This window comes from Pseudorasbora parva, chromosome 12 (genome assembly GCF_024679245.1).
Source record: "Pseudorasbora parva isolate DD20220531a chromosome 12, ASM2467924v1, whole genome shotgun sequence".
Lineage (NCBI taxonomy): Eukaryota > Metazoa > Chordata > Actinopteri > Cypriniformes > Gobionidae > Pseudorasbora > Pseudorasbora parva.
The window spans coordinates 28,670,236-28,694,812 of NC_090183.1; the positions used below are offsets into that span (position 1 = coordinate 28,670,236).

The 24,577-nt window shown below is 37.3% G+C and overlaps 1 protein-coding gene and 1 long non-coding RNA gene across 12 annotated transcripts in view; one reads left to right on the forward strand and one right to left on the reverse strand.

The window, feature by feature from the left end:
* Positions 1-24,577, reverse strand: part of lrrc7 (leucine rich repeat containing 7) — a 160,536-nt gene that overhangs the window by 73,138 nt on the left and 62,821 nt on the right. For 5 of the 11 annotated variants that reach the window (XM_067459742.1, XM_067459740.1, XM_067459746.1 and 2 more), the window contains exon 1: positions 20,935-21,525. The exons of 2 other annotated variants lie outside the window; for them this stretch is intronic. In XM_067459742.1, the coding sequence (XP_067315843.1) occupies positions 20,935-20,959 (25 nt within the window). In that variant the 5' untranslated portion in view covers positions 20,960-21,525. Of the gene's footprint in view, positions 1-20,934; positions 21,526-24,577 lie in introns of those variants that run through there. 4 more of the 11 variants (XM_067459750.1, XM_067459749.1, XM_067459747.1 and 1 more) reach the window with 1 other exon arrangement.
* Positions 1,614-3,149, forward strand: LOC137093589 (uncharacterized). Its single transcript, XR_010908517.1, has 2 exons — positions 1,614-1,759; positions 2,393-3,149. It is a non-coding gene; the product is annotated as an uncharacterized lncRNA (long non-coding RNA).

Genomic DNA, 24,577 nt, shown 5'->3' on the forward strand with positions numbered 1-24,577 from the left:
ATGTACTTCTACAGATCTACATATTAAACAGTGCACATGTATTCATTAAGGGATTTTACTGTGAATTTTACTGGTTAACAACACCATTAAAAAAGTATTTTTGAGATCTTTGTCTGAATGTTCAATTTTTTTAAACCTCAGTCACTGGTTGCGTTTACATGCACACCAGTAAGCTGAGAACTCAAAAAAATCAGCTTATTAAAATAACCAGTTTTCCCCATTGACATGCAAACCAGTAAACTGACAATGCAAGTAAACCAAGTTTACATGACTTTATTAATAAACCGGGTTATTTGTAGTGACGTCAAAAAATCTTTTTTTCCAAATAAGAGTTTTCCAAATGTTACATCAGTTGTGATGTTAAACAAAGTGTGCATCATGTCAGAGGGAGATTTACGACTCATATCCCTCATGCAGTTAAAAATGTAACGTTTTGACTGAACCTCTACTACTTTTGCTGTATGAGAAGAGAACACATCTTTACAATTTTCTGGGTCTTAAAAGAGTGTGTTTGTGATATATGTCCTTATTTCATGCAAAACGCTAGCTCGCTCTGTCTGGATGCATTTAAAACTGCTCTAAAGTTGCATTTGTGTCACATAGCACACATGCACACTTCAGTGAGCCGACAGAAAGCAGGTTAATGCGTTTACATGCAGCGCGAATTCGGGGTAAGAGGCAAAAAACTACCTGTCCCAACTGGTTTATGCTTATGCCGTTTATGACTTTACTCCGATAAAAGAAAACGGGTTACCGCGTTTACATGACCACGTTCATTGTCTTATTAGGCATAATCAGCTTAAGAACGTGCATGTAAACACACCCAATGATCCATGGCCCATTTCCCATTCCAGACATGGGACAAATTTTACCATCGTTATTTACTCAGCCTAATGCTGTTCCAAACCCACTTGAAGTTTATGGATCAAAAAAAGATAAGCAAAGAAAATACTGAAAAGTTTACATACATACTATTATGTAGTCCTACTGTGCTTCTTGGCTCTTTTTCATTAAAGGTGCAGTATGTAGGAATGACAGCTAGTGGCTAAATGGGTACTGCAGTCCAAATTAAAAATATAGTTTGTTCCCCTCCTCCTCATACTCAAAACTAATACGGTGTTGCCAGTTTGAGGACACGCAACAGCAACAAGCGCAATTGACAATAGAAAGTGAGGAGAATTACACTGTAAGTTGATGATTTGATTCATCCGCATTTTAATGTGCTTCCATTCATAGAGATTTTAGGCTTTTTAGGTCGGGTAGAATCTGCGATCTTTGACCCAGTTTGTTTGCTGGTGACCATGACAGCAATACAATGTGTTTTCCGCCAACTGGCAACCTGTGGTGTCGAAATACTATTGGGTAAACTGACGACATGCATTATTGCACAGACCAAAACAAAAACATACACTGAAAAAAATGACTTTGTGGTATTGTAAAATCTATTACATTAATTCATGTAATTTATACATTGTAAAATCAAGATTAAGTTGGAACTATATATCTCATGTAAAATTTACACAATTTATTAATGTAATAAATTAACTGAGAAGAACGAGTACATTTTACCATATATTTACAAATAGTATTTAATGTTTTATAGTCACAGCACATTCACCTAAAAATACTAAGTAAATTTTAATCTGAAAAGCAAAGTGAATCTGCCCGCCCCGTTTTTGTTGTTGCTCAAAAAGATTCCGGTTCAGTGGCAGAGACGGTCGGTTTGGGATGTTGCTTTTACATGGCTGACTTATTCTGGGTAAGTTCTGACCTTTCTATTTTAGATTTGTGATAACGATGTACTTCGTTTTGATGGTTTGATTATTGCATAGACGTTACGGTTTAAAGTTGACTAAAAGTGAGTTTTAATCACAATAACGGTAGCTAAAGCTAAAGCATTATCCACTTCTATAAAGTTGAGACTGGTGTTTAGTCAAAGATAGAGGGGATTAAATGTAGTTTGCCACGTTCTTGTAGAAAAAGTCACCCTGTCTGGTTAACTTCAAAATAATTTAATGTTAGCTGGCCGTGATTAAGTGCTGGCTGCCTGTGTGTGTGTCCTCTAGCTAATGTTAGCATTTTTTTTAAAGTGTCTAAGTTAGTTGTTTTTATATCCACTGAAAATTTCACAGCAATTATTATATCAAAGCATAAGTTAGTCTGCACTCTGCACTAAAGAAGGAAAGTTTGGATGGCAGGTGAACTCTGATACCAAATAAGCATTGATGTATAACGTTAGCAACAAGTGCATGAATGTCAGCAATTCTATTTTAGTGAGCGAACGACATGAAGGTCCGGTCACCTTTTTAATGAAAATAAAATGTAATGTTATAAATGTAATTCTATTTCTTAAATGGAATTGTGTTCTTTCTTTCTTACAAACTGTATGCAGGAGGACAGTCGCAGTGTTGCCGCTGAACATATCCTTAAGATGGTCGTCCATGGAGCTGATTGAGAGGATCCAGTCGATGAATGAGCATTAAGGAAAAGTGACCATTCTGTTTCAGCTGGACTATGCATGTGCTCGTCATTAAAGGGTTAAGTTGGTTCAGTTCAGTCAAAAATGAAATGTCTGTCATTAACTCCTCTCCCTAATGTCGCTCCACACCCGTAAGACCTCCGTTCATCTTCACACACAGTTTAAGATATTTTATATTTAGTCCGAGAGCGTATGCAAGTGTATGCACACTATACTGTCCATGTCCAGAAAGGGAATAAAAACATCATCACAGTAGTCCATATGAGACATCAGTGGGTTAATTAGAGTCTCTTGAAGCATCAGAAATACATTTGGGTCCAAAAATGACAAAAACTACGACTTTATTCAGCATTGGCTTCTCTTCACCGTTTGAATCTTTATTTGAGGATTGAACACAAACACGGAAGAGAAGACAATGCTGAATAAAGTCGTAGTTTTTGTTATTTTTGGACTCAAATGTGATACATTTCATATTTGGCTGAACTAACCCTTTAATGTTAGTTATGCCACTGTTGGCTGCTGATGTTTAGTTGAACCATACATGGTTAATTCTACAGTTATTGTAAATTATAATGAATGTACCTTAACTACTTAATCAGTTGATGTGAACATTACTGATTTAATGGTTAATTGTAAATTTTGACATAATAAACTGTTCAACTTTATTGTATTTATGTGTGATTTGTGATAAATGTATTTGATGCAGAGAAAATTATTACATTTATTTGGTTTAAAATAGCAACATTTACATAATAATAGTGAGTAATATAAATTAATTCAACTAAGTAATTCAAAATGTCAAATGGACAAACATTATAAAATCTACTTAATTACTTCATAAGAGTAAATAATACAGATTTATAAAATTTACTTGATTACCTTTAATAAATACAACATGCTAAGTTAAATATAATTAAGTAACATTTACTTAATGTCTTTGCAAATGTTACATTTATAGTTAAGTACATTTTACTTGATATTGGCAAGTAAGTTGTACTTGATATCGCAGCAGTAAATTTTACTTAGAAAAACTGAGTGCAAATTGTTACAAAGATTTTATCAAGTAAATCTTACAAGTTGTTTTTATCAGTGTACATGTATTTATCTGCAACATCTTCTTTAGTACAGTCGAAAACTTACATACAGCACCTTTAAATGGAGCATCTATTCTCCCTGTACAGGAAGAGTCTGTAAGCATTGATGGGCTCCATTTGCAGTTTTCAGCACTGTTCACACAAGTACGATTCACCTCTGCTCACTTTGGCTAAACAGAAATCAACCCCTTTGCTAAATCAAACACTGACAAATAAGAGAGCACAATACAGACAGGGGTATAAAACTCAGTTCCTGGAGGGCCACAGCTCTGCAGGGTTTAGGTTCAACCTTAATTAAACGCACCCAATCAAGCTCATTAAGTCCTTCAGGCTTACTTAAAAACTACAGGTATGCGAGTTGGAGCAGGGTTGGAACTACTGGAAACTCTGCAGAGCTGTGGCCCTCTATTGAGTTTTGCACCCCTGCTGTAAGATTTCTAGAGCTGATATAGGGCAATTTGTTCAGCAGAGTGATGTAAGCTTCAATATTATTGCATCATCCATGACTTCTAGAAATAACATGATGTTATTCATATAATTTATGATACAATACCAGTTTTAGATTGCATCATTCCTAAAAGCAAGTACTTTCCCAGTCATATTTATTCACAGATCCAGTCAAAGATGTATTTTAGTAATTTCTGGTTGAAATTGAGATCCCTTCCCTTTATCTTCCATTCCCATGCCAAGGGTCATATACTGAACCAATTGCATATCTTAAAAAACTAGATACAATCAATTGTAAGCCTCGTTTTCATGGTCAGTGACCCAGAATTAGTAAAGTTTGATTTATTTGCATGCATTTTGGCTGTAGACCAATGTAATTGATATCTGACAACAGTACGTATTTTTTCTACTTGGGCGAGTCATTAATATAGCTATCATAAACATTACAAAGAAGGATCAGAGAATGAATTTTATCTACAAATAAGCCAGGAAAATGGGCTTTTGAATCTACACATAGCTGCATCTTTAATATTTGGGTCTAGTGAGATTTTAATTTTAAGTCAGATTTTGGTCTAATTATATTGGGTCTGCCTTGGGTCAATTTGAATTTATGCACATAAGGTTTGGGTAAGAAGTGATTCAAGTCGATTCGGTTCAGAACTTCAGATCTTAGGACCGGAGAAGGCCTCTAGGTTAAGTAGTATGTTTATAGGAAGAAACAACATAAGAAGATGCATGGACATGTCATTTAATAATCCAAAGTGAAATTAGTTACGGACCCAAAACAGCTCTGCTTTGTCCCATAAAGTTAAAACACTCTTGCGTAACTATCCTAAAGATTTATTAGACATGACAGTGATAAAAGAGCCAATCTTGCTGCCAAACACCAAGAGAATATGCACAAAACTCAAAGTTTAGGCTGAGCAATGTAGATATGGGTATTTTATGGGTCACCTTGATGGAAGGGAGTCCTAGCTGCCTATGTGGATCTTGGGGCCCGGGGACAGTTGCGCTAATGGAGACAGATCCAGGCCACAAGGCAGAAGAGAGAGAGAGAGCTTTTTTTAGACAAGATGGAAAGGAAATAGAACAGGTAGCTCACCCTTGGAATCCTGCAACTTTTCATTTCTCCTCAGAGTCTGAGAATGGCTCCACAGAAAAGAAAAAAAAAGAGTTTGGAATTACATGAGGATGAGTAAATATATCCACATTTTTATTTTGGCCTGAACTATTCTTTTAAGACAATGCCATTTTTTTTACTTGTAATACAATGAGTGGGAAATGTAGTGTGACATGCTATTGTCTTGACGCAGAAAAGGAGGCAGAAATAGCATAATCTCATTCAGGCAGCAGCATCCATGTTATACTACATTTGTTTTGATATGGGAAAGAATCAGTGTGCCACAGGCACAGGCTTGATAGGCAAACAACATCCATGCTGGTGGCTTAAAACCATGTCATCAACCCAGCAATGTAAGTCCGCTTACATGTACAGTAATCTCACTAGCAATATACAGCTCTGTGACTGGGCCTGCCGGTGATACTGGAAGTTGCTCGCAAGCTGATAGAGGATGACAACTATTAATTTCCCATTTTGTGCAGTATTCATGAAATTCTAAAGAAAAACAAGTTCCTAAACACCCCAGTAAAAACTAATTAAATGCTAAGCTGATTGCAATGACTTTCTTGTGCCGAGTTAATGGACCATGTGTACTGGCAGTGAATTGAGAGATTCCATGAGCCCTGTGTGCAAGCACAGGCTGGAGATAATGGAAAGCAGTAAAGTTTTAAAATGCTCCAGCTGGAAAACATCCAACAAGCAGCACTTCTCACCATTTGTAAAACTACAATCTGAAAAGTAACCTATAAGATAACCTCAAAATATGCTTCATGTGGTATTTTCTAAAGTAACTGGTTTTGAAATACTCTTTCATATGAATGAATAATGCAAATGTGGTATTTTCAGGTAAAAATAGCACCTTAAAGGGTTAGTTCACCCAAAAAGGAAAATTATTTAATGAATTACTCACTGTTATGTCATTGGACACCCGTAAGACCTTTGTTCATTTTCAGAACACAAGTGAAGATATTTTTGTAGAAAGCTGATGGCTGAGAAAGGCTTCAGATAGGCCTCCATTGGCATTCAGTACATTTCCACTCACAAGACCCATAAAGGCACTAAACACATAGATACAAAGTCTATCTCACTACAGTGGCTATACAATAATGTTACAATGCAAGAAAATAGATATTGTGTGCAAAAAAATCAAAATAATGACTTTATCCGGCAACTTTTTGGGTGAACTAATCCCTTAAAATCAGCATGAAAACAACATGAAACCTAATTACTTTCTTAATTCATGTTCCCCATCTTATTGTGAACATACTGCTGTCACCCCCGCAAACAATACACAAAAAAGTAAATAACTAATTAAATTCTGATGTTTGAGCTGTAGTTGCTAGCTTATACTGCAAAGACATCTTGCATTGAGAGCTTGATATTCGTTTCTCACATTAATCAACTCTCTTGTTTCCAACATTGTGTCACTGACCTTACATCACCCGCATTTATAAAAAAAAACAAAAAGTCTGTGCAGGGTACTGTGTTACTTCATATGATAATACAATCCAGATTTCACCATTTCAGCTTGTTATGATGCTAATATGCTGTCAAAAGCTGCTCTGATAGTATATTTTGCTATTTTGTCTCTTAGTAAAGCTTGTAGAAATTGTGGATTTTGGTGACAAATAAATGTTTTTACATTTAGCATAAGTGGTTTGTCTCTTCCAAAATCAAAACATTGTTGTTACTTGATAAAATAATTAACTGTAATAAAACAATATCTAAAAAACCATAAACTTATTTTACTTCAGTTGCCATGCTAATTTTTGCTAGTTGCCATGCTAACATCTCACATTTTTGTTTCGTTTAACTTAAGGGGGGGGGGGGGGGGGGGGGGCACTCAGTTTCAGTCATCTCATGACAATCTTAAGTACCTATAGAGTAGTATTGCATCCTTCATATCTCCGAAAAGTCTTTAGTTTTATTATATTTATAAAAGAAATATGGGCTGTACCGAGTCTTTCTGGAAAAACCGAGCGCCTGGAGGCGTATCATGTGGGCGGAGCTAAAGAATGACGAGCGCAAAGCAGTGACGTCCTCAAGCGTGGAGAAACTCATGGCTATCGATCTCAGCTAATAGATGATCCAGAATCATTCGGAGGTTGAAATAAATTGAACAGGAGAAACAGCAACAGCAGGACGTCCGTCTCTGTGGTATGTACTGTATTTAATGGCCTGTCAACATTTGTGTGTGTTTACTCGCAGTTTATGAGGACATGATTCGGTTTATGGACTACTGTATGCGACTTAACCTTAGCAGTAGCAAGCAAAACGGTTTTGCATGTCAGACTAGTGTAACGTTATACATAGAACAACAATGAAGTCTGTTAGCGGATTTGAATGGCGAAGCACGTGATCGTGTCGTTTACTGATGTTTACTCACATGACGATAGCCAACAGCATAGACAATTGAAGCAGTTTTACTCACTGGCTGCTTCCAAAGCAGGACCGAACCTTTATCACTGGGACCGCTCCGTCAAAAACACCCTTCTTTGGTATGATTTGGTAAAGTCCTGACAGCAGTGAACGGTGGAGATCCACTTTGCGACGCGACTGAAGCGATGTTGTGAAGCTTCCCGTCATTTCTGCGTTCAAATCAGTTCAGATGCAGCGCTGCCTTCCCGGAATGCTGTGCTGAAACGTTGAGGTCGCTCGACGTCACCCGTAGGAATAAAGTGGAGCGCGGCGTGACCATAGGGCGCGTCAGAAGTGTTCATGGATGACTGGATCTGCACCTTGAAAGCAGTGGCGGCTACTGGTCTGTCAGAGAGGGGAAGCTCATTTTCGGCCTACATCATAAAATTGTCTATTTATTTAAAAGTAAATTCTGCCCTACGTTCCATTTCAAGATAATGGTCTGTGACCCTGTGATGAATGAACGATCTAAAAAAAATATATATTAAACTCTGTAAAACTAAAACAAGGAATGTGGTGTATAATTGTGTGAAATGTATGATGAAAATCAAGAAATTTCGCCAAGCAAATATCAAAGAAATAGGTTGCAGCAGTTTTTATTTCGACTGAACTTGAGAAATCCACGATGGGACAGCGCGAATAGCTTCAGTGATTCCTTATAGTACAGAATCGCTGTCAGTCAAAAAGAGATGCAGTCTTTTGACAGACCTTCAAATCATCACGCAGAAGCTCAGAGTCCGGGCCAGCTCACTCCCCAGTCACCCCCAGAGACGCTGCGCATCCGTGGGCGGGACATAATCGCAGCGTTTATCCAATGACCATCTAGTTTCGAAGCGCTGAAAAAAAACGTTCAAAGTTGCCCCATTGAAGTCAATGGACGCTGCGGGAATGTATGAGAAGGAAAACGAGTCAGCCGACCTGCTATATGTAACCGATTCTGAACGAACTCGTCTTTGAGATGAACGTTTTCTAATGCATTTTTAGTCAATAAAATGTTAATACAATAGTACATATATGACCATTAATTTTGTGACATTATAAGGGAAGCCGAGCTTCCCTTGCAGTCTTAAAGAAATCGCCACTGCTTGAAAGAGTGTTTATGGGCGTGCATTTCCTCTCTCGCTCTAGTCACGCACGCGTACCCTACCGGGAGAAGAGCCCGTACGGCCCATACAAGGACCCGAAACTTGTGAGAAACCGGAAGGAGTATTTTTAACACAGAAATACTCCATCAAACGTCCAACATTAGTTTTTGAAACTTTGTCTATGTTTAGGATGGGAATCCAAGTCTTTAACAGTGTAAAAAGCTCAGTGTGCATGAAACAGCATCCCCCCCCCCCCTTAAAGTACTAAAATACATACAGTATTGCATACTGTACAGTTTGAAAAGTATGGATACTTTGGCCTAGTCAACTGAGCAATATTAGAATCTAAAATGTTTTAGTACTAAAGTTTTTTTATTTCTTTTTTTATTTCTGAAACCATTTTTAACACAATGAGTCTAAAAAATGTACAACAATCACAAATGAGTTTCAAATCGTATTGCAAGCAAAGTATTGGCCAGAAATCAAACAGTCTAATTAGGATCCCACGCGTGACGCAGCGAGCCACACGACTACGACCCAAGTAACGGATTAAAGAGCGATGCACTGTATGTGAAATCTCCATTTGTATGGTCTTATACAAGAAAGAGTAATCCCTTCTGACTCTCTGCACTAAACTGACTTAGACAGTATAGAGTCATGTGGTCACAGGCCTACACATGGGAAAATGGGAATTTCTTGTTCTTTATTGTGCTGAGCCTAATTCAAGAGGGCAATGCCAAATGAGAACCTCCCATCTTAAGGTAGCAGAAAAGCAAATGAAAGCTTTTATGTGAAATAGAGCTCACACAAACACTGAAACATTTTGACAGCTTTGGATGATGAAAAAAATCTAATGCGTGAGTAATGTAATGAGGCATTTTCCACTAAATCTTTTTAAAACATTTGACCATTCAAAGCCCATAGAATATGTTGAAAATGCTGTACTGTATGATCAGTTTATTTCATTTATTTTCATATTAAAACCCAGATTCTTTAGAAGGAAAATATTTTTTTTAGTAAAATCGTAAAATTTAAAATCATCAAACACGCAACTTAAATTCCAGCTACTGTCAGACCAAATGATTTGTTTTTAAACATAAATATATCTCATAAATCATTAAAAATTCAACAGATTATGTATCAAGGCATTGCTATACAAAAATGTATATGTGTCAGCAAGAATTTAGCTATCAAGCATGGACTGAAATGTTCATACAAAAAGCATAACCACGTCCTGCCACAAAGACAGTGGTGTTCTTCATCTAAAATGTTTAAATGGATGAATTAAAAGGTGTTTAAATGGAGTGCTTTATATAAAGTCCACAGGCGGCGGCAGACCATGCATGGATTTATCATGTCATATATTATTTATTAGGCATGTTTAATGCTGGCCTACTTATTTCTGATTGCTTTTGTATTAGAGAAGAGAAAAAGTGCAAGCCTTTTTCAAGTGGAGTTTCATTTATTAGAAACTGCTCACCTACAGTGAGATAAAGTTTTTACAATGCTACTAAAGTACAAGCTCACTTCAATCAAGCAAATTTACAGTGCATTTGAGATTTTTAGCTCTAGTACGTGCAGTGTGTGTGTGTGTGTGGGTGGGGGGTGTGTTGGTAAAGGAAGTAGAAAAGGATATTTTCACTGCAAGCAGACAAAGAGGATCCTTAAGAGGTAAAACACACATATTTTCTTAATTCTTAATCAAAACACTTAATTCATGTACATAAAACTCTTTTTTTAATACAATAGCTAAATACACAAACTACAAACAGACAGAAAGCATGCAATATATACAGTATTGTAATGTCATTTTTGCATGTTCTCCAAGTGACACACCGCATGATCATTTAAGAGAAGCAGTCAGCTAACTATGATATGGAAGTCAAAGCAAAAGGCTTTGAGAGTAATAATGTTTGTGATTATTAGTAACAAGAAAAGTAATATCAGTAACATAAATTAATTAAGGGGATGATCTAATAGAATGAACAAAAATGAATAAAAAGAGTGTTCACAGCAAAATCCACATCTCCTGCCAGAAAGTGAATAAAAGCCCTCAGGCGCAGCCCGACTTCAACACAGAGACAGCTCAGAAACATCCATCCATACTTAAAAACTAAAATAAACCATCTTTGAATGCTTCTTTTATGAGATCTTAGTTGTGGAGTGTTCTGTCAAGTTGCCAAGAGCTAATGCAGTGATCAAAGCAGATGGAATCAATCATGTTTATAGAAGTAAAATTTGATTATTACTAGGGATGCACAGAAACCAAAAATTTAGGACGAACTTGCCTGAAAACTGAAAATAAATAATAAATTAATAGTCAATTAATTATTCAAACGCATTAAATAATCAACACTCAAATAGCTAAGAGCTGTACAAACATTTAAATTGCACATAAGGCTTTTTTTATATATCTACTTTTTTTATTATCTCAGTTATTGAAACTCCGAGACTGGCAAGCGCAGCTTCCAAATCATCAGTACTTATCATGCTGGATCTGTCTGCTGCTTTTGACACAGTTAACCAAGACCCTCTTGTCAACCCTCATGATGAAGGGCATCTCAGGAACCCCACTCTAGTGGTTCAAGTCTTACCGCTCTCAGGTAGGTCCTTCAGAGTGTCATGGAGGGGTGAGCTGTCTAACATCTAGCTATTGGGGTGCCTCAGGGCTCAGTGCTTGGACCTCTTCTCTTCTCCATCTACATGCCATCACTAGGATCTGTCATTCAGAAACATGGTTTTTCCTATCACTGCTATACTGATGACAAACAACTTGTGGCAATATCAATATTATCTGTACTGCCCCTTTTATTTTACTTTCACTTTGACACCTCCTTCCCAAACCATACTCTTCACAGGATTGGAGGAGAGGAAAATTAATTAATTGAGTACATGTATATAAGGGCCGGGTTAAACAAGTTGAAAAGAATGTCCGACTGACGAGTAACTTTGTTCTCATTGGAAGCAGTCATTGCGGGTGGAACGTGTGCATTTCCGGGAATCGTGAGGAGGAGGTGGGGCTAACAGGTTAGCCTCACGACAGTTGTCTCTTAGCCTGTGTGTGAAATACTCTGTCAAGTTTTGAATGGGACGGTGGTGTGTACCGTACTCCTAATTCGGTGGCTTGTCGGAGAAGGAATGAAAGACAAGAGCAAGACGGACTGACGCTGACGATGTCCCAGGGTCACTCTTAACCACCCGTGCTGCCAACCTGGGTCAGTGTTATATTCCCAAGAGACGCATTCAATCATTACATATCCCTGACACACACACACACACTCACACATCACATCCAGCACTCCATACCACAGATTTAACAAGTGTGATTTGTCTGACTATTTTTTTTCTTTTCTTTAATTATATTATTAACGTGATTTAACGAGTACGGATACTTGTTTATTTTGTTACTGTTTTTTTCTCTCTTCTTTTTTTTTATTTATAGAAAATTGTGGTTATCAAAAATACTTTCTAATCTTATTAAAGAAAGTTGTATCAATTATTTATGTGAGTGTAGTTTTTTTGTATGTATGGTTTGTTTTGCTGTCCGCGATGGTAAATCATTGACAAGTATATACTTGTCTGGCGCCCGAACATTATTGCTTGCTAATATATACATTTTTTTTTTTTGTTGAGGTTTTGGGACTGCGAGTCGACTTAACCCAGTTGTCAGCCGAAAAGCATCATCGTTACAGTGGTCTGGCGGTTAGCGCTCTTACCACCCATGCTGGCGTCCCGGGTTCGATTCTCGCCTCTGAAGATTTTTTTTTTGTTTTGTTAAAATTGTTATAGTGTTGGGCGACCACCGTTACAAACTCTACCTCTCATTCCAGCCAGATGTTCCAATGGTATCTGCTCATGTCTCAACCTGCCTGACAGACATTTCTTGTTGGATAACGGACCACCACCTTAAACTCAACCTTGAAAAGACAGAACTGCTTGTGGTCTCATATAACCCAACATTTCATAAAAACTTCTCCATTCAGCTAGGTTTGTCAACCATAACTCCATCCAGGACAGCCAGGAACCGTGGAGTTGTAATTGATGATCAGTTAAACTTCACAGACCACTTTCCTAAAACAGCCCAGTCCTGCAGATTTGCATTAAACGACATCAGGAAGATGAGGCTCTTCCTATAAGAGCTTGTTCTATCTAGACTGGAATATTTTAATGTTCTCTTGGCAGGCCTTCCGGTATGCACTGTCAAACCTCTACAACTAATCCAGAATGCTGCAGCAAGAGTGCTCTTTAACACGTCACACCTCTCTTTATCAATTTTCGCTGGTTGCCATTTGCCAGTTGCCATCAAATTCAAGGCAATGATGTTTGCCTACAGAACAACCAATGGTCCTGTACCCCTATACCTAAACTCCCTTCAGACTATTATCACACTACTGTGCCGTCTAGAAGCTTGTGTTTCGCAAGTAAACGCCTTGTGGTGCAATCCCAAAGAGGCACAAAATCACTTTCACAGCGCGACGTGACATTAAATAAATATTTTCCATGTTAATTAGAGTAACCAGCCACAACGGCGACACGCGATGAATCTATTTTAGAAAAGGTTTCTATTTTTGTGCAACGTGGCGGCTGGAACAACAACACAAAACATGGCAATGTTAATCTCAGGTAGTGTTTATGTGATTTAGTTAATGTTAAAAATGTGTAATGTTACTTTGAATATCATTTAGCGCTCCCAGCTTTGTCATGTGAAGTATAATTCACCTCAGATCTAAACACATTGAAACAAGAGGGTTCAAACTGTGAACAAACAAGTTTATTCTATGACAACAATTGTTTTAGTAGTTTAAATGGTGTAATATTGTGAATTTGATTATGTACTTATTAATTTCCTTGCGAGTGCTGTCAAGATTAATCTCTGGTTCATTTGCCGCTAGAGCTCCACCCACTCACTGTTCTGATTGGCTGTGGGTTTTCATTGTTTTGTTGCATCTTGTAGTCGCGCGCGCCTGGTGTGGACAGACAAGTTGCTTTTCGCTGGAATCGTATCGCGACGCGTGTAGTTAGAACACGGTGTTACCTTGACTGTTCCATACTGGTTGAGTGACTTGCCTAACTCAACCCAAGCTGTGGATTAAAGATGCTTATTTTTCGTCAGCACTTGACCCATTATTCCTAACACTTACTATTATATTCTGTATATCTATATATTTTTTATTAATTAAAAATTTTCTAGACTAACAGGGACAAGTCACAGCACTTGCATATTGTTGGTTTGATTACTTCTTCTCCTCATTTGTAGGTCGCTTTGGATAAAAGTGCCTGCTAAATTATTAAATTTAAATGTAAATAATAACAGAATTGCTTCTACTCCAGTTTTTTAGTAAACATAAATGTAAACTTTGAAACGACAATAAACTTTAATAACTTGTTTTCATGATTTATTTTATTTCTTGATTTATTAAAACATACATTACATCACTAGCAGGTCAAATAAAACAAAATGAATATGTAATACCGTGCACATATTTAGCAAAATGCTCTTCTCTAGAGTTATGTTTTCTAGATAACTAATGAGCTTATGAACACTGAGCTTTCTTGAGTTAAATGTAATGTTAAGTATCATTGAGTTAAAGGGGGGGTGAAACACTCAGTTTCAGTCAGTGTCATGTCAATCTTGAGTACCTATAGAGTAGCATTGCATCCTGCATATCTCCGAAAAGTTTTTATTTTTTTAATAATTATATAAGAAAGATGCGCTGTTCCGAGTCTTTCCGAAAAAAGCCGAGCGGGTGGGGGCGTGTCGTGTGAGCGGAGCTAAATAATGACGTGTGCAGCAGCGCGCTGTGTGTTGAGTCGAGCGTCATCCCTAACAGCGGAAAAAAACTTTATTCAAAATAAAAATATGGCTTTTAATCAGATACAGCCATACATCTATGATCCGGAATCAGACCCAGAGGCTGCAGTTGAACAGGAGCAGCAGCAAAAACGACTAGAGCAGGACGTCTGTATGTGGTACAAGTTATACACTAACTATATAATATGCTTAGCGGCTTGTGTTATTTACATATTTATACTTGAATTATATCGTCGTATTTTTGTCTTTGAAGGTGTACATGTGGGAAGTGCAGTTGTGCACGTGTGTTTGTGTGTTTACGCGTGGTTTGTGTAGACAGTAAGCGGACTAAAAGCAGTCTCACTCACCCTTCTAACGTTGGGACTGCTCCATCCTTCAGCATTAGGCGATTGGGAAAATTCGGCGTCGAGCTGGGCCTTGTTTATGAAACAGTCGGCACCGAAATGCAGCGAACAGATATAAACATTCGCGCAACTCAGTTGCTGATCCGGAAAAGCAAATTACATCCACTGTTGCCTTAACGCGGGGTTTTTGGCGAATCTGTGCAGGACTGTCTTGGTCTGGCAATCAAAAACGCACTTTTTTGGTGACATTGTTATGTGCTATGTGTAATTGTCACCTGTCCAGCATCCTACAAGCCCCGCTTTGATGGGCGTAGGCTGTTGCTTTCGCTCTCTCCCTCGCTCTCTCTCACGCGCTTCCGGTAGAATTGTCCGTAAGGCCCATACAAGGAAATTCCGCCCCCACTAACGTCAAAGGGGACGCATGATCTCAAAAAACTTGCCGAAACTTATGACTAACCGGAAGTAGTATTTTTGACAAAGAAATACTCCCATCAAACGTCCACCTTAACTTTTGAAACTTTGTCTATGTTTAGTATGGGATTCCAAGTCTTTAACAGTGTAAAAAGATCAGTATGCATGAAACAGCATTTCACCCCCCCTTTAAGTGTTTTATTGATGTATTTCCCAGGTTGAATTTCGGTAAGTTGTAATGTATCTTAACATACCTTCACGTATACCTCCTGGTGTTCTCCCTTGTTTATTTTGTGATAGAGGATATGAGATGATTGGTTCACATGCACTTGACCAGTGCGCTACTGCGATGTCGCACCATATCAAAGAGCACCAAAACTACATTTATTGCTTGAATTTCATAATACAATTTACAGGATTTTAAAGTTGAGACAATGCTTCAAAGTAACAAATTGCACATTTGTTCACATTGTGCATCAACAGAAAACAGCCAGACTAATATTTTAGATATAAGAAACCACATATCATTACCAAGAAATCAATCCAAAGTTGTCAATTGTCAATCCAAAGCTAGTGTCCCCAGCTGAACGGAAAACAAAACTAAAAACTAGATTCAGTCACTAATTTCAGCCCACCAAAAACATTTCGGTCTGAAACCCAAAAATAGCTGTTTCGCCCGATATTTTCATATAATATCAGTGCATTCCATAATTAGTATAATAAAGTGACAAAATCCTACCAGTCCAAAGAGGTTTTAGGCAACAGTAATAAATTCACTTTTTTATGCACTTACATAATGCTTTTGAGTGTGTATCAGCAGACTGTTTAGTCTATACTTAACTTGGCATTTTGATTCTGATGAGGCCCAATGGACTTTCATTTCTGCATGAGAGACTGCTGGGTTTCTCCAATCTCAGAGAATGTTACGCTGTCGGAATGTTAAATATGTATTTTTAATAGAATTGCAAAATGTAGCATACACCGCATAGCAAAGAACAACCTAATATGCATGAGAAGCCACCATCATGGCTTCTCGTGCTTGCACGTACAACAACTACTAACTAACTAAACAGGTTAAATGTGACGTGAACCTCCAAACATTCCAAGGGTGTTAAGCATTGGTGATATACAATGTTATTTCAAATATGTAGTAAATTTAGATAAACTGGCTATTGTTTGACACGGAGATGACTGTCCAAACGTGGCCTGATTTGCCTGAATTCACCTTACTGCTGAGGCTAATGGAAATAACTTCAGTAGACTGTTCTACCATGGAAACAGCAAAAATGAGGACACAGCCACAAAAGAGAGGAGTGAGAATGAGAAAAAAATGAATATTTAAATAGTTATTTACAGTACATGCATGTTCAAATATGATGCGTAATTTAATACAGCGTGAACGGGTATCTGACAGTTTTATATAAATTGTTTCTAAATGCGCAACTGTGCAAACCAGCTTGCAGCAGACGTGCTGGGGTGAAACATAATCTCTGTTTGTACTGTTTGCACCTGTGCTCTTCCAACTCAAATGCACTTCAATTCCTCTTAATCACATCTAGTTGGATCTAATGGGACAATATAAACTGTAAAAATGTTTTGTCAGGTAACGCAATTAACTGTATACAGTGCTCTATATCACTGTAAAAATCTAAACCCGTAAGAATTTCGTTCATTTTTGAAACACAAAGCTGTTCACACACTGGCAATAAAGAAAGCAATTGATACATGACAATTTTTACATATAGCCCCTTTAAAGAGTTATTTCTACCTGGTTTAACCCCCCAAATTATTTTGTTGGTATAAATTAGTCTATTTAGGTGGATTCAGTGATGTTAAATAATATTTTTGTTAATTTAGATTTTCCTATTTTTAGGTTACATGTAGAGTCCTTTTGTCAATATACAAACTTTTGCCACTCTATCCCCAATTGTGGTTGAAACAGACTTTTTTTGATTCTCTGTGATGACTATCTAAGCAGATCTGACATTCTACTCTGGCAGTAAGAAGAGAGTCAATGCATCTTTCTAAAAATATTAATGTCTGAGCATCTAAGCGAGATATCTTGCACCATAGTTGCCTTATCTTATTTTCACTGTTTGCGGACATAGCATAAACACAAATGGAGGATGACATTACTCATCAAATGTGACCCAACCAAACAGTTTATACTATTTGCATCTGTGGTCTTCTAAATCAAATGCTAAATAGGTGATTTTTATGATTTTAATCGTTCAAAAAACTTCAAATACTTTTACTTTGGTTATACACCAAACACTATCTTGACAGCAAAGCTTTAATCTAAATCTCAGCAGACTAGTATAATTAATATGTGAGGGGGAAGAAAGTGTTGCGTCATGTGTTTAGACACACTACTAATGGAGTGAACTGTTTTTCTTTCCTGTCACTGCCTACAGGCCTCTGAATGGCTTCAGACAATGTTGCATGAAACCTCAAACTAAATGTAAAAGATTCAAAGAACTGAGACTGTTTATGCAAATATAAAGACAATTAAATCTATTACCATGAAGATTTAGTATTTTAGAAATCATTTAAAAAATTACAGCGGTCAATTTGAGGAATATAATCAATGGAAATTGCGGTTTGGGTTTTCTAAGGACATTCGGCATTTGACAAGTCTGTGGAAACTACTTAAAAAATAGAATGGACCTGCATGGACTGGACTCATCTTATAAAGCCACTTTCATGTTTCATGTAATGGCACCCTAAGGATGTGAAAATGGTCTTCATTGTAAAAAACCTTCAAAAAGCAGAACTGCATACAGGGCAATGTACTGTAATGTACCTTAAGAGCAAATGAAAGAAGTAGGCTGCAGACCACAGGGCAAACCTCTGGACAGCATCAAGAAAAGCATTAGTCTTCTTGTGTTGCACTACAAAGAGCAAAACTCTAAATGTTACTCTAAGGATAGTAACATTGCATAACATTTCGAGTCTTGTATTCTGTCAAAATCACTGAGACATGGTATACTGACATATTCCAAAACAAAATGACAATTAAGTATACCTTAAGAAAAGTAACGACATACCCTATACAACACATCAACTGAAGACATTTTTTGAGACAAGTTACACTCACTGCAACCCAGATCAAATATAAAATATATATTTGATTCTTCTAGTTCCCAAGTCAACATTTTTCAATTTCATTTAGTTACAAAACTTAAACTTAAATGAAATACGTTAATAAAAAAGCATAGACATAATCTGTTTATCATCTGTCCGTCATCGTCTAAAGCCCGCCCTGAGGATTTCATTTCATAAAAAACTCACAACTAACGGTAAAATAAAAATAACTCAACAAAAATTACTAAAATAAACTAAATTGTCAATGGAAAACAAAAAAAATGACAACAAAATATAAAAAGTATAATAGTATCTTGATTTTAAAAAAAATAACTGCTGCAAAGCCTAGAGTTAAATTTACTCAAAACATTTGAAGAAACTTGTATTTGTACATTTAAAATATAACTTTTAACTTTATAATTTCAATTAAATTAGCTCAAGTCAAGCTCAAAATCATTAAAAATGAAATTCAATGCATTTTTATAAAATATTTGCATGGGAGAAATGGAAAGAATTTAACATGGCCCATGTGAACCACCAACAATACTCTAAAGAGGTAAAGCCTATTAACTTTGAATAACAACTACTGCATGTCCCCATAAGCTCACACGCTTTGATCAAGCATACATCATTAAATTATTCAAGCACAGGGGCTTGGGTAATTCCCCCAGCCTCAATTTTGTACTTGATCATTTTGAGTTATTAACAGTTCAAATCTTATTTTTATGGTTTTTGAAGCAAAATTTGAGTTAATCCAAAATGTGACTGTGACTGATAAGACCACTTGATTATTTTTTTGTTTGTTTTTTCATGACTGCACAGTTTATGATTTGAAGGAACTTTAAATGATTTGAAATGAACAGAATGTGCAAAAATGTGTTCATTTTGCAAATTCCTGTCACAACTGCAACTGATGAGATACACACAAGACAGACAATACAAAGCGGGTATTAGACCGATTCAGACACATAAACCCAGATGTAGCACAAGCTGATCCTGCTGATTGGACTATCCGTCTTTATGGGGGCTTTTTAAGACTGCACTTTAGGCATTTTGCTTGAAAAACACCTAGAAATCATATTTTTTATATGCAGACAGTGGTTGGCATTTGGCAGCAGGACAGTGCGTATCAGTGCCCTTGGTGACAGCCTCCATTCCCCCTGCTCTCTCCAAGCTCCTGGAACAGATCCAGCAGGCCTTCCAACTCCCTCCTCTGCTAGCAGAGGGCTATTTATCTCTTGACAGCCACAAGGCCCATCATACAAACATCTCTCCACCGGCCGTGCCACTCAGCTTTTGTTCAGCCATCACATTTGCTAAGGTCCTATTTCTTTGGCAGAATGAGGCACTGCCACCCTTAATCTGCTTACACCTGTCCAGCAACTTATCTGCAGCATACATACATTCTCCGAATATGGCAGCTTAGTATGTAAGGGGTAATAGCGTCACCTTTCTGAGCAGACAGAGAAACGTAACTCACAGCAGATGTTAAGAAATATCTGTTAAATGTTCAAGGAAGTGCAGAAAGATGGACAGAAATGTTTTGCCAAATCTAACAGAATAAATAATAATAGAAAAACTCTAAACAATGAGTGTTTTGTGACGCACTCTCTCTAAAAATGTCAAAATGCACAAATACCGCAGTGTACCTCAAGAACTATTTAAAACTTCTGGAGCTTTATCAAAAGACATTTTGTTAGGCCCAACATTACGCCCTCTTAGATATTCACAAAAAGTCAATTGTAGTGTAAATTGTAGAAATAATGGAAATTACATGAAGAATGCTATATGAGATTTTAGCAGTGTGAATGACTAGGCCAGATTTTGTGACACTACATATTTTTGGTACAGTCTCAATAAGTACAATACAGTCTCAATAGGTACAATAATAAATATTATGGCAGTTTGTCATATCAGCATATTTTCACAGCACTTCAATATACTTCAACGAAAATGCCTCGACTACATGTCAAGCTCTAAAAATAACCTGTATAGCATTTAAAGGGGTTAAATAAATATTGTAAAAACAGTAGAGTAGCATACAATTATTAAAAAGGCAATTTATTGTCTTTCAAAACCAACGCCACCGCAGCACTTTCCTAAACACCTCTTTTGTAACTATATGCACTGATTTTTCCACTTGTTCCTTGAGGTCGTTGCTACAACAACAAAAAACTAAATTGACAAAATGCCGACCTAAACTAGTTTGACATACAAAACCTTGGGTCAGGGTCTAAAAAGACCATTCTGGTCAGAAATGGCACCAAAATTACTTGCTAGTTTGGCAGAGGAGGAAGTGCCAGAATTGCAAAAAATCGTTTTTGAGATTTGTTATAAAGTAGTTTATTATACGCCCCATGAGATATAAAAGTTAATATATTTATTTAAAATCTCAAAAGTATTTGCGCAGGTGTTTCAACCCTTCCTGTAGCCAGGGGCAACTCACCACATAAAAAACAATAACAACAACAAATAATTTAACAAAACGAACAGTCTCTGTCAATTTATTTCAATCAACATAATTTGTAAGCAGAAACAATCGCTACACCGGGGATTTAGGCCCTTGTATACCCAAAGTGCTCATGCATCTGAATATCATCACGTAATATTAGCGTAAAATGACTCGGTAAGATTACTTACACTGAATCGTTGAGTAATTGTCCATCAGAGTATTTCTATAGATTGTTTGGTACTCCAGCAGTAATCCCAGGACGGATCTAGTGCTGAGACACGAGTCACACGACGCTTCGGTCTGTCCTCCGCTCCAGCGTTTCCCTTACATCAATGCAGCACTGAACGGACATAATGCGCTGTGCAGTGTGCACTGACAGACTGTTCTCCTGAAGCCTTATTGATATGATGCAAAAAAAGAATTACGTTCCAAAGCATTTAGGAACATTTGCATTGAGCCATGTCCTCCCGCTGATGTGGAGGAATGGAAATTCAAGTTCATTGCCAACGATTAAATCGTATCTGCTTCTCTCGTTACGCATATTCAGTGAAGACGATAGACGGCTCTCTCGTGACAAGTGACATCTCGTTACGGGATAGAGTAAATAGCTACGGACCGCTCGTATCCTCTTGTATTCGATCCATCTTGTTTCTTATTTCTGTTAAGTGAATCAAATCCAGCGCGGTGAGCCAGAGGGTGTACGCGCGGCAGTTCCTCAGGACAGCAAGAGCGCAGCGCGAGACTCTGTCCACGGTACCGGAGAGTCAGATCATCAGAGGGAGTGATCGGAGGAGAGGAGAGAGGAGTGGTCTGACTGAGAGAGAGAGAGAGAGAGAGAGAGAGAGAGAGAGAGAGAGAGAGAGAGAGAGAGAGAGAGAGAGAGAGAGAGAGAGAGAGAGAGAGAGAGAGAGAGAGAGAGGAAAAACCGGTAGGCTATGACGTGACTCCGGTCTCTGACACTATTCTGCCCATCTGCTCATTGTTTTTTTTGTGTGTTTTTTTTGGAAGATGGAGGAATGTGTTTCTCACTACCCTTGCAAAACTTTACTGAGATAACTAAATAAGCATAAATACCATACTTTAAGTCACAAAACTTGGACATGCACAGATAATGCACAAATAATTGCTTCACAAGGCCAGATAAAAGGGTTAGTTTACCCCAAAATGAAATGCCTACTCAACCCTCAAGCCATCCTAGGTGTATATGACGTTTTTTCTTTCAGACAAATAAAATCTGAGTTATATAAAAAATGTCCTGGCTCTTACAAGCTTTATAATGGCAGTTTATTGTTGGGTCATTTTTGATGTCCATAAAAGTGCATCTATCCATCATATAACTGCTCCACGGGGTCCATTAAATGCCTTCTGAGGTGGCGCATTTGTGTAATATAGATATCCTTTTTTAACTGATTGACTAACTACTAATGATTTAATTTAACAAAAATATAAATTTAAACAAGTGACAAAGTATGCTCAGTTAAAAAATCTGTTTTACCGTTTATTTTTCTAGCTTTTAATAAATTCAAATGCAAATGTGTTTAGAGAACGTGGTGTGAGACCCAGAGACTGCGACCTCAGCACCACCTTGACACTAAAGTCACCTTTAGGCTAAGATACCAGTCTAAAACTGTTAATGTATTTCTAATTTGCACTGCATCTGACTCACAGGCAGTACTGATTTTACCATCTGCTCTGTATAAAAAAAAGTTGATCATGAAACTCTATGGCACAGGTTAATAGGTCCTTTAACTACCTGTTCATAATCTCATCTTCATCTTTAGGGCAGAGCTGATTGGTTCCTGCTGTATGGCACATTGCCTCACATTCACCCGTTCATACACCGACGGCGATGTCAGCCATGTAAGGCACCATCCAGCTCATCTGGAGCAGCTGGGGTTAGGTGTCTTGCTCATGGACACTTCGACACTTGGTCAGGTGGAACCGGGGATTGAACCTTTGTAGACAACCTACATGAACCACTAAGCCACTGCCACCCCAATTTTGTATTTTGTACTAGCCATAAACAAGTTTCTCGGGGGGTTCTCCGGAAAAAAAAAATGGTGTTTGGGGGGTAAAATTTTTGTTATTTTGGCAAGGTTGCCTGCTAAAATTTGCACTCATGGGTCTATATATCACATAATAGTCGCTTCAACCCGCAGACATAGAAAACAACCGGCGGGGGAAAAAACGTGGACTTGGCAACACAGTGCAGTTGAGCTCTGATGACGCCTCTTTGTTGCTCTGATTGGTTGTAGGTCTTTCCAATTGATGTCTTTCCTGGTTCGGTTGAAACATGCCTCATAATCACAACCCAATGGAGCAGTTTGAGACTCAAATTCTGACTAGAATTGAGTATGACCACGTCAGGCTAGTTTTGACCTTCTGCATGTTTACATTGTGCTTCAGTGATTCTAGGGATCAAAATATTGTTCTCATCTTATGCATAATTTTAATTATAAGAACAACAATAAACTGTACAACTTTACACTAAGTTCTCTTTTGTTAACATTAGTTATTTAGTACCGGTATAATGGGGTTTTTCAGTTTACATGTAAAATAAAGCCTGTGGTAAACCCAACTTAAAATGACTTATACTTGACGTATACTTGATGTAAATTACACACCGTCATAGCGAAAGCATGAATTTTAAAGCAGTTTTGTTCATTTTTGTAAATGTACGTTTTCAATAAGTAACTAGATGAAAGCTTGGGGTGTGACAGTGCAGTCTACATTGTAGAACAAAACGTCCAATTATCGTCAAGTTATGTTTACCACATGCTTTACTCATAAATTTAAAAAACCCTATTAAAAACCCATAGAATTTTGTAGATGGCCAATTACACTTCTAGGTTCTGACGTAAGGCAGTTCTTTGCCTCCACATCGTGCATTAAAATGAACAGCTAGCCAAGGATTATTCCTTATATCCCCTTGGACATTTTAGTCTTCCATATTGTACAACATCTCAATTCTTGAAAAAATATAAATATTTTAAAATGTGATGTTTCTTTAAAGCCAGTGAGGAACAGAGCTCACTGTATGTTAATTTAGTAGTATTTAGTTTGTTAAATATTTGCCAAAACCACAAACAGATGTAAAGGGTGAGCAATTGTAATGATTTATGAAAAAGTAAATATGGACATACAAACTTTCTGCTTGACAGCAACAATATTTCATTATACATTTGTCCATGACCTCCCACCCAAGTCAACTTGATAAAAGTGTCCTGATATCTTGAATCGTGAAATGTGAACTTGTGAAAGTACATTTGAGAGTAAGCTATTGAAGTGATTTCAATGGCAATATTCCCAGAAATATATATTTTTTTTATTTCTAAAAATGACTTTTCATTTAGTTTGCTCTCCATGCTTTCAAGGACTTCCTTTACAGATTCTGACAAGTCCACATCTATGATTATATTCTGAAGCAGGCAAAACTAAATAAATTACATGGTCATCTGTTTCTAGAGCAACACACACACACACACACACACACACACACACACACACACACACACACACACACACACACACACACAATTAGTATATAATATATATAAATGAAGTACGACGCCTCATATTTACACAATTTCATTTTCTGGACCCTCATAATTTGCCTTATGTTCCTTTATGTTCTAAAGGTCATGACATTACAAAGTCTAAATAAAGCTAGGTTCAAGGAATTGCTTCTGTCATCATTAATTCACTCTTGGTGCCAAAGACAGTTGGGAACAAATTTGGAGCCCATTGACTTCCATTGTAGACAAAAATGTATAGACAAATGTATAGATATTTCTCAAAATATCTTCAAAACAAGGGGAAAAGAAAAGATAG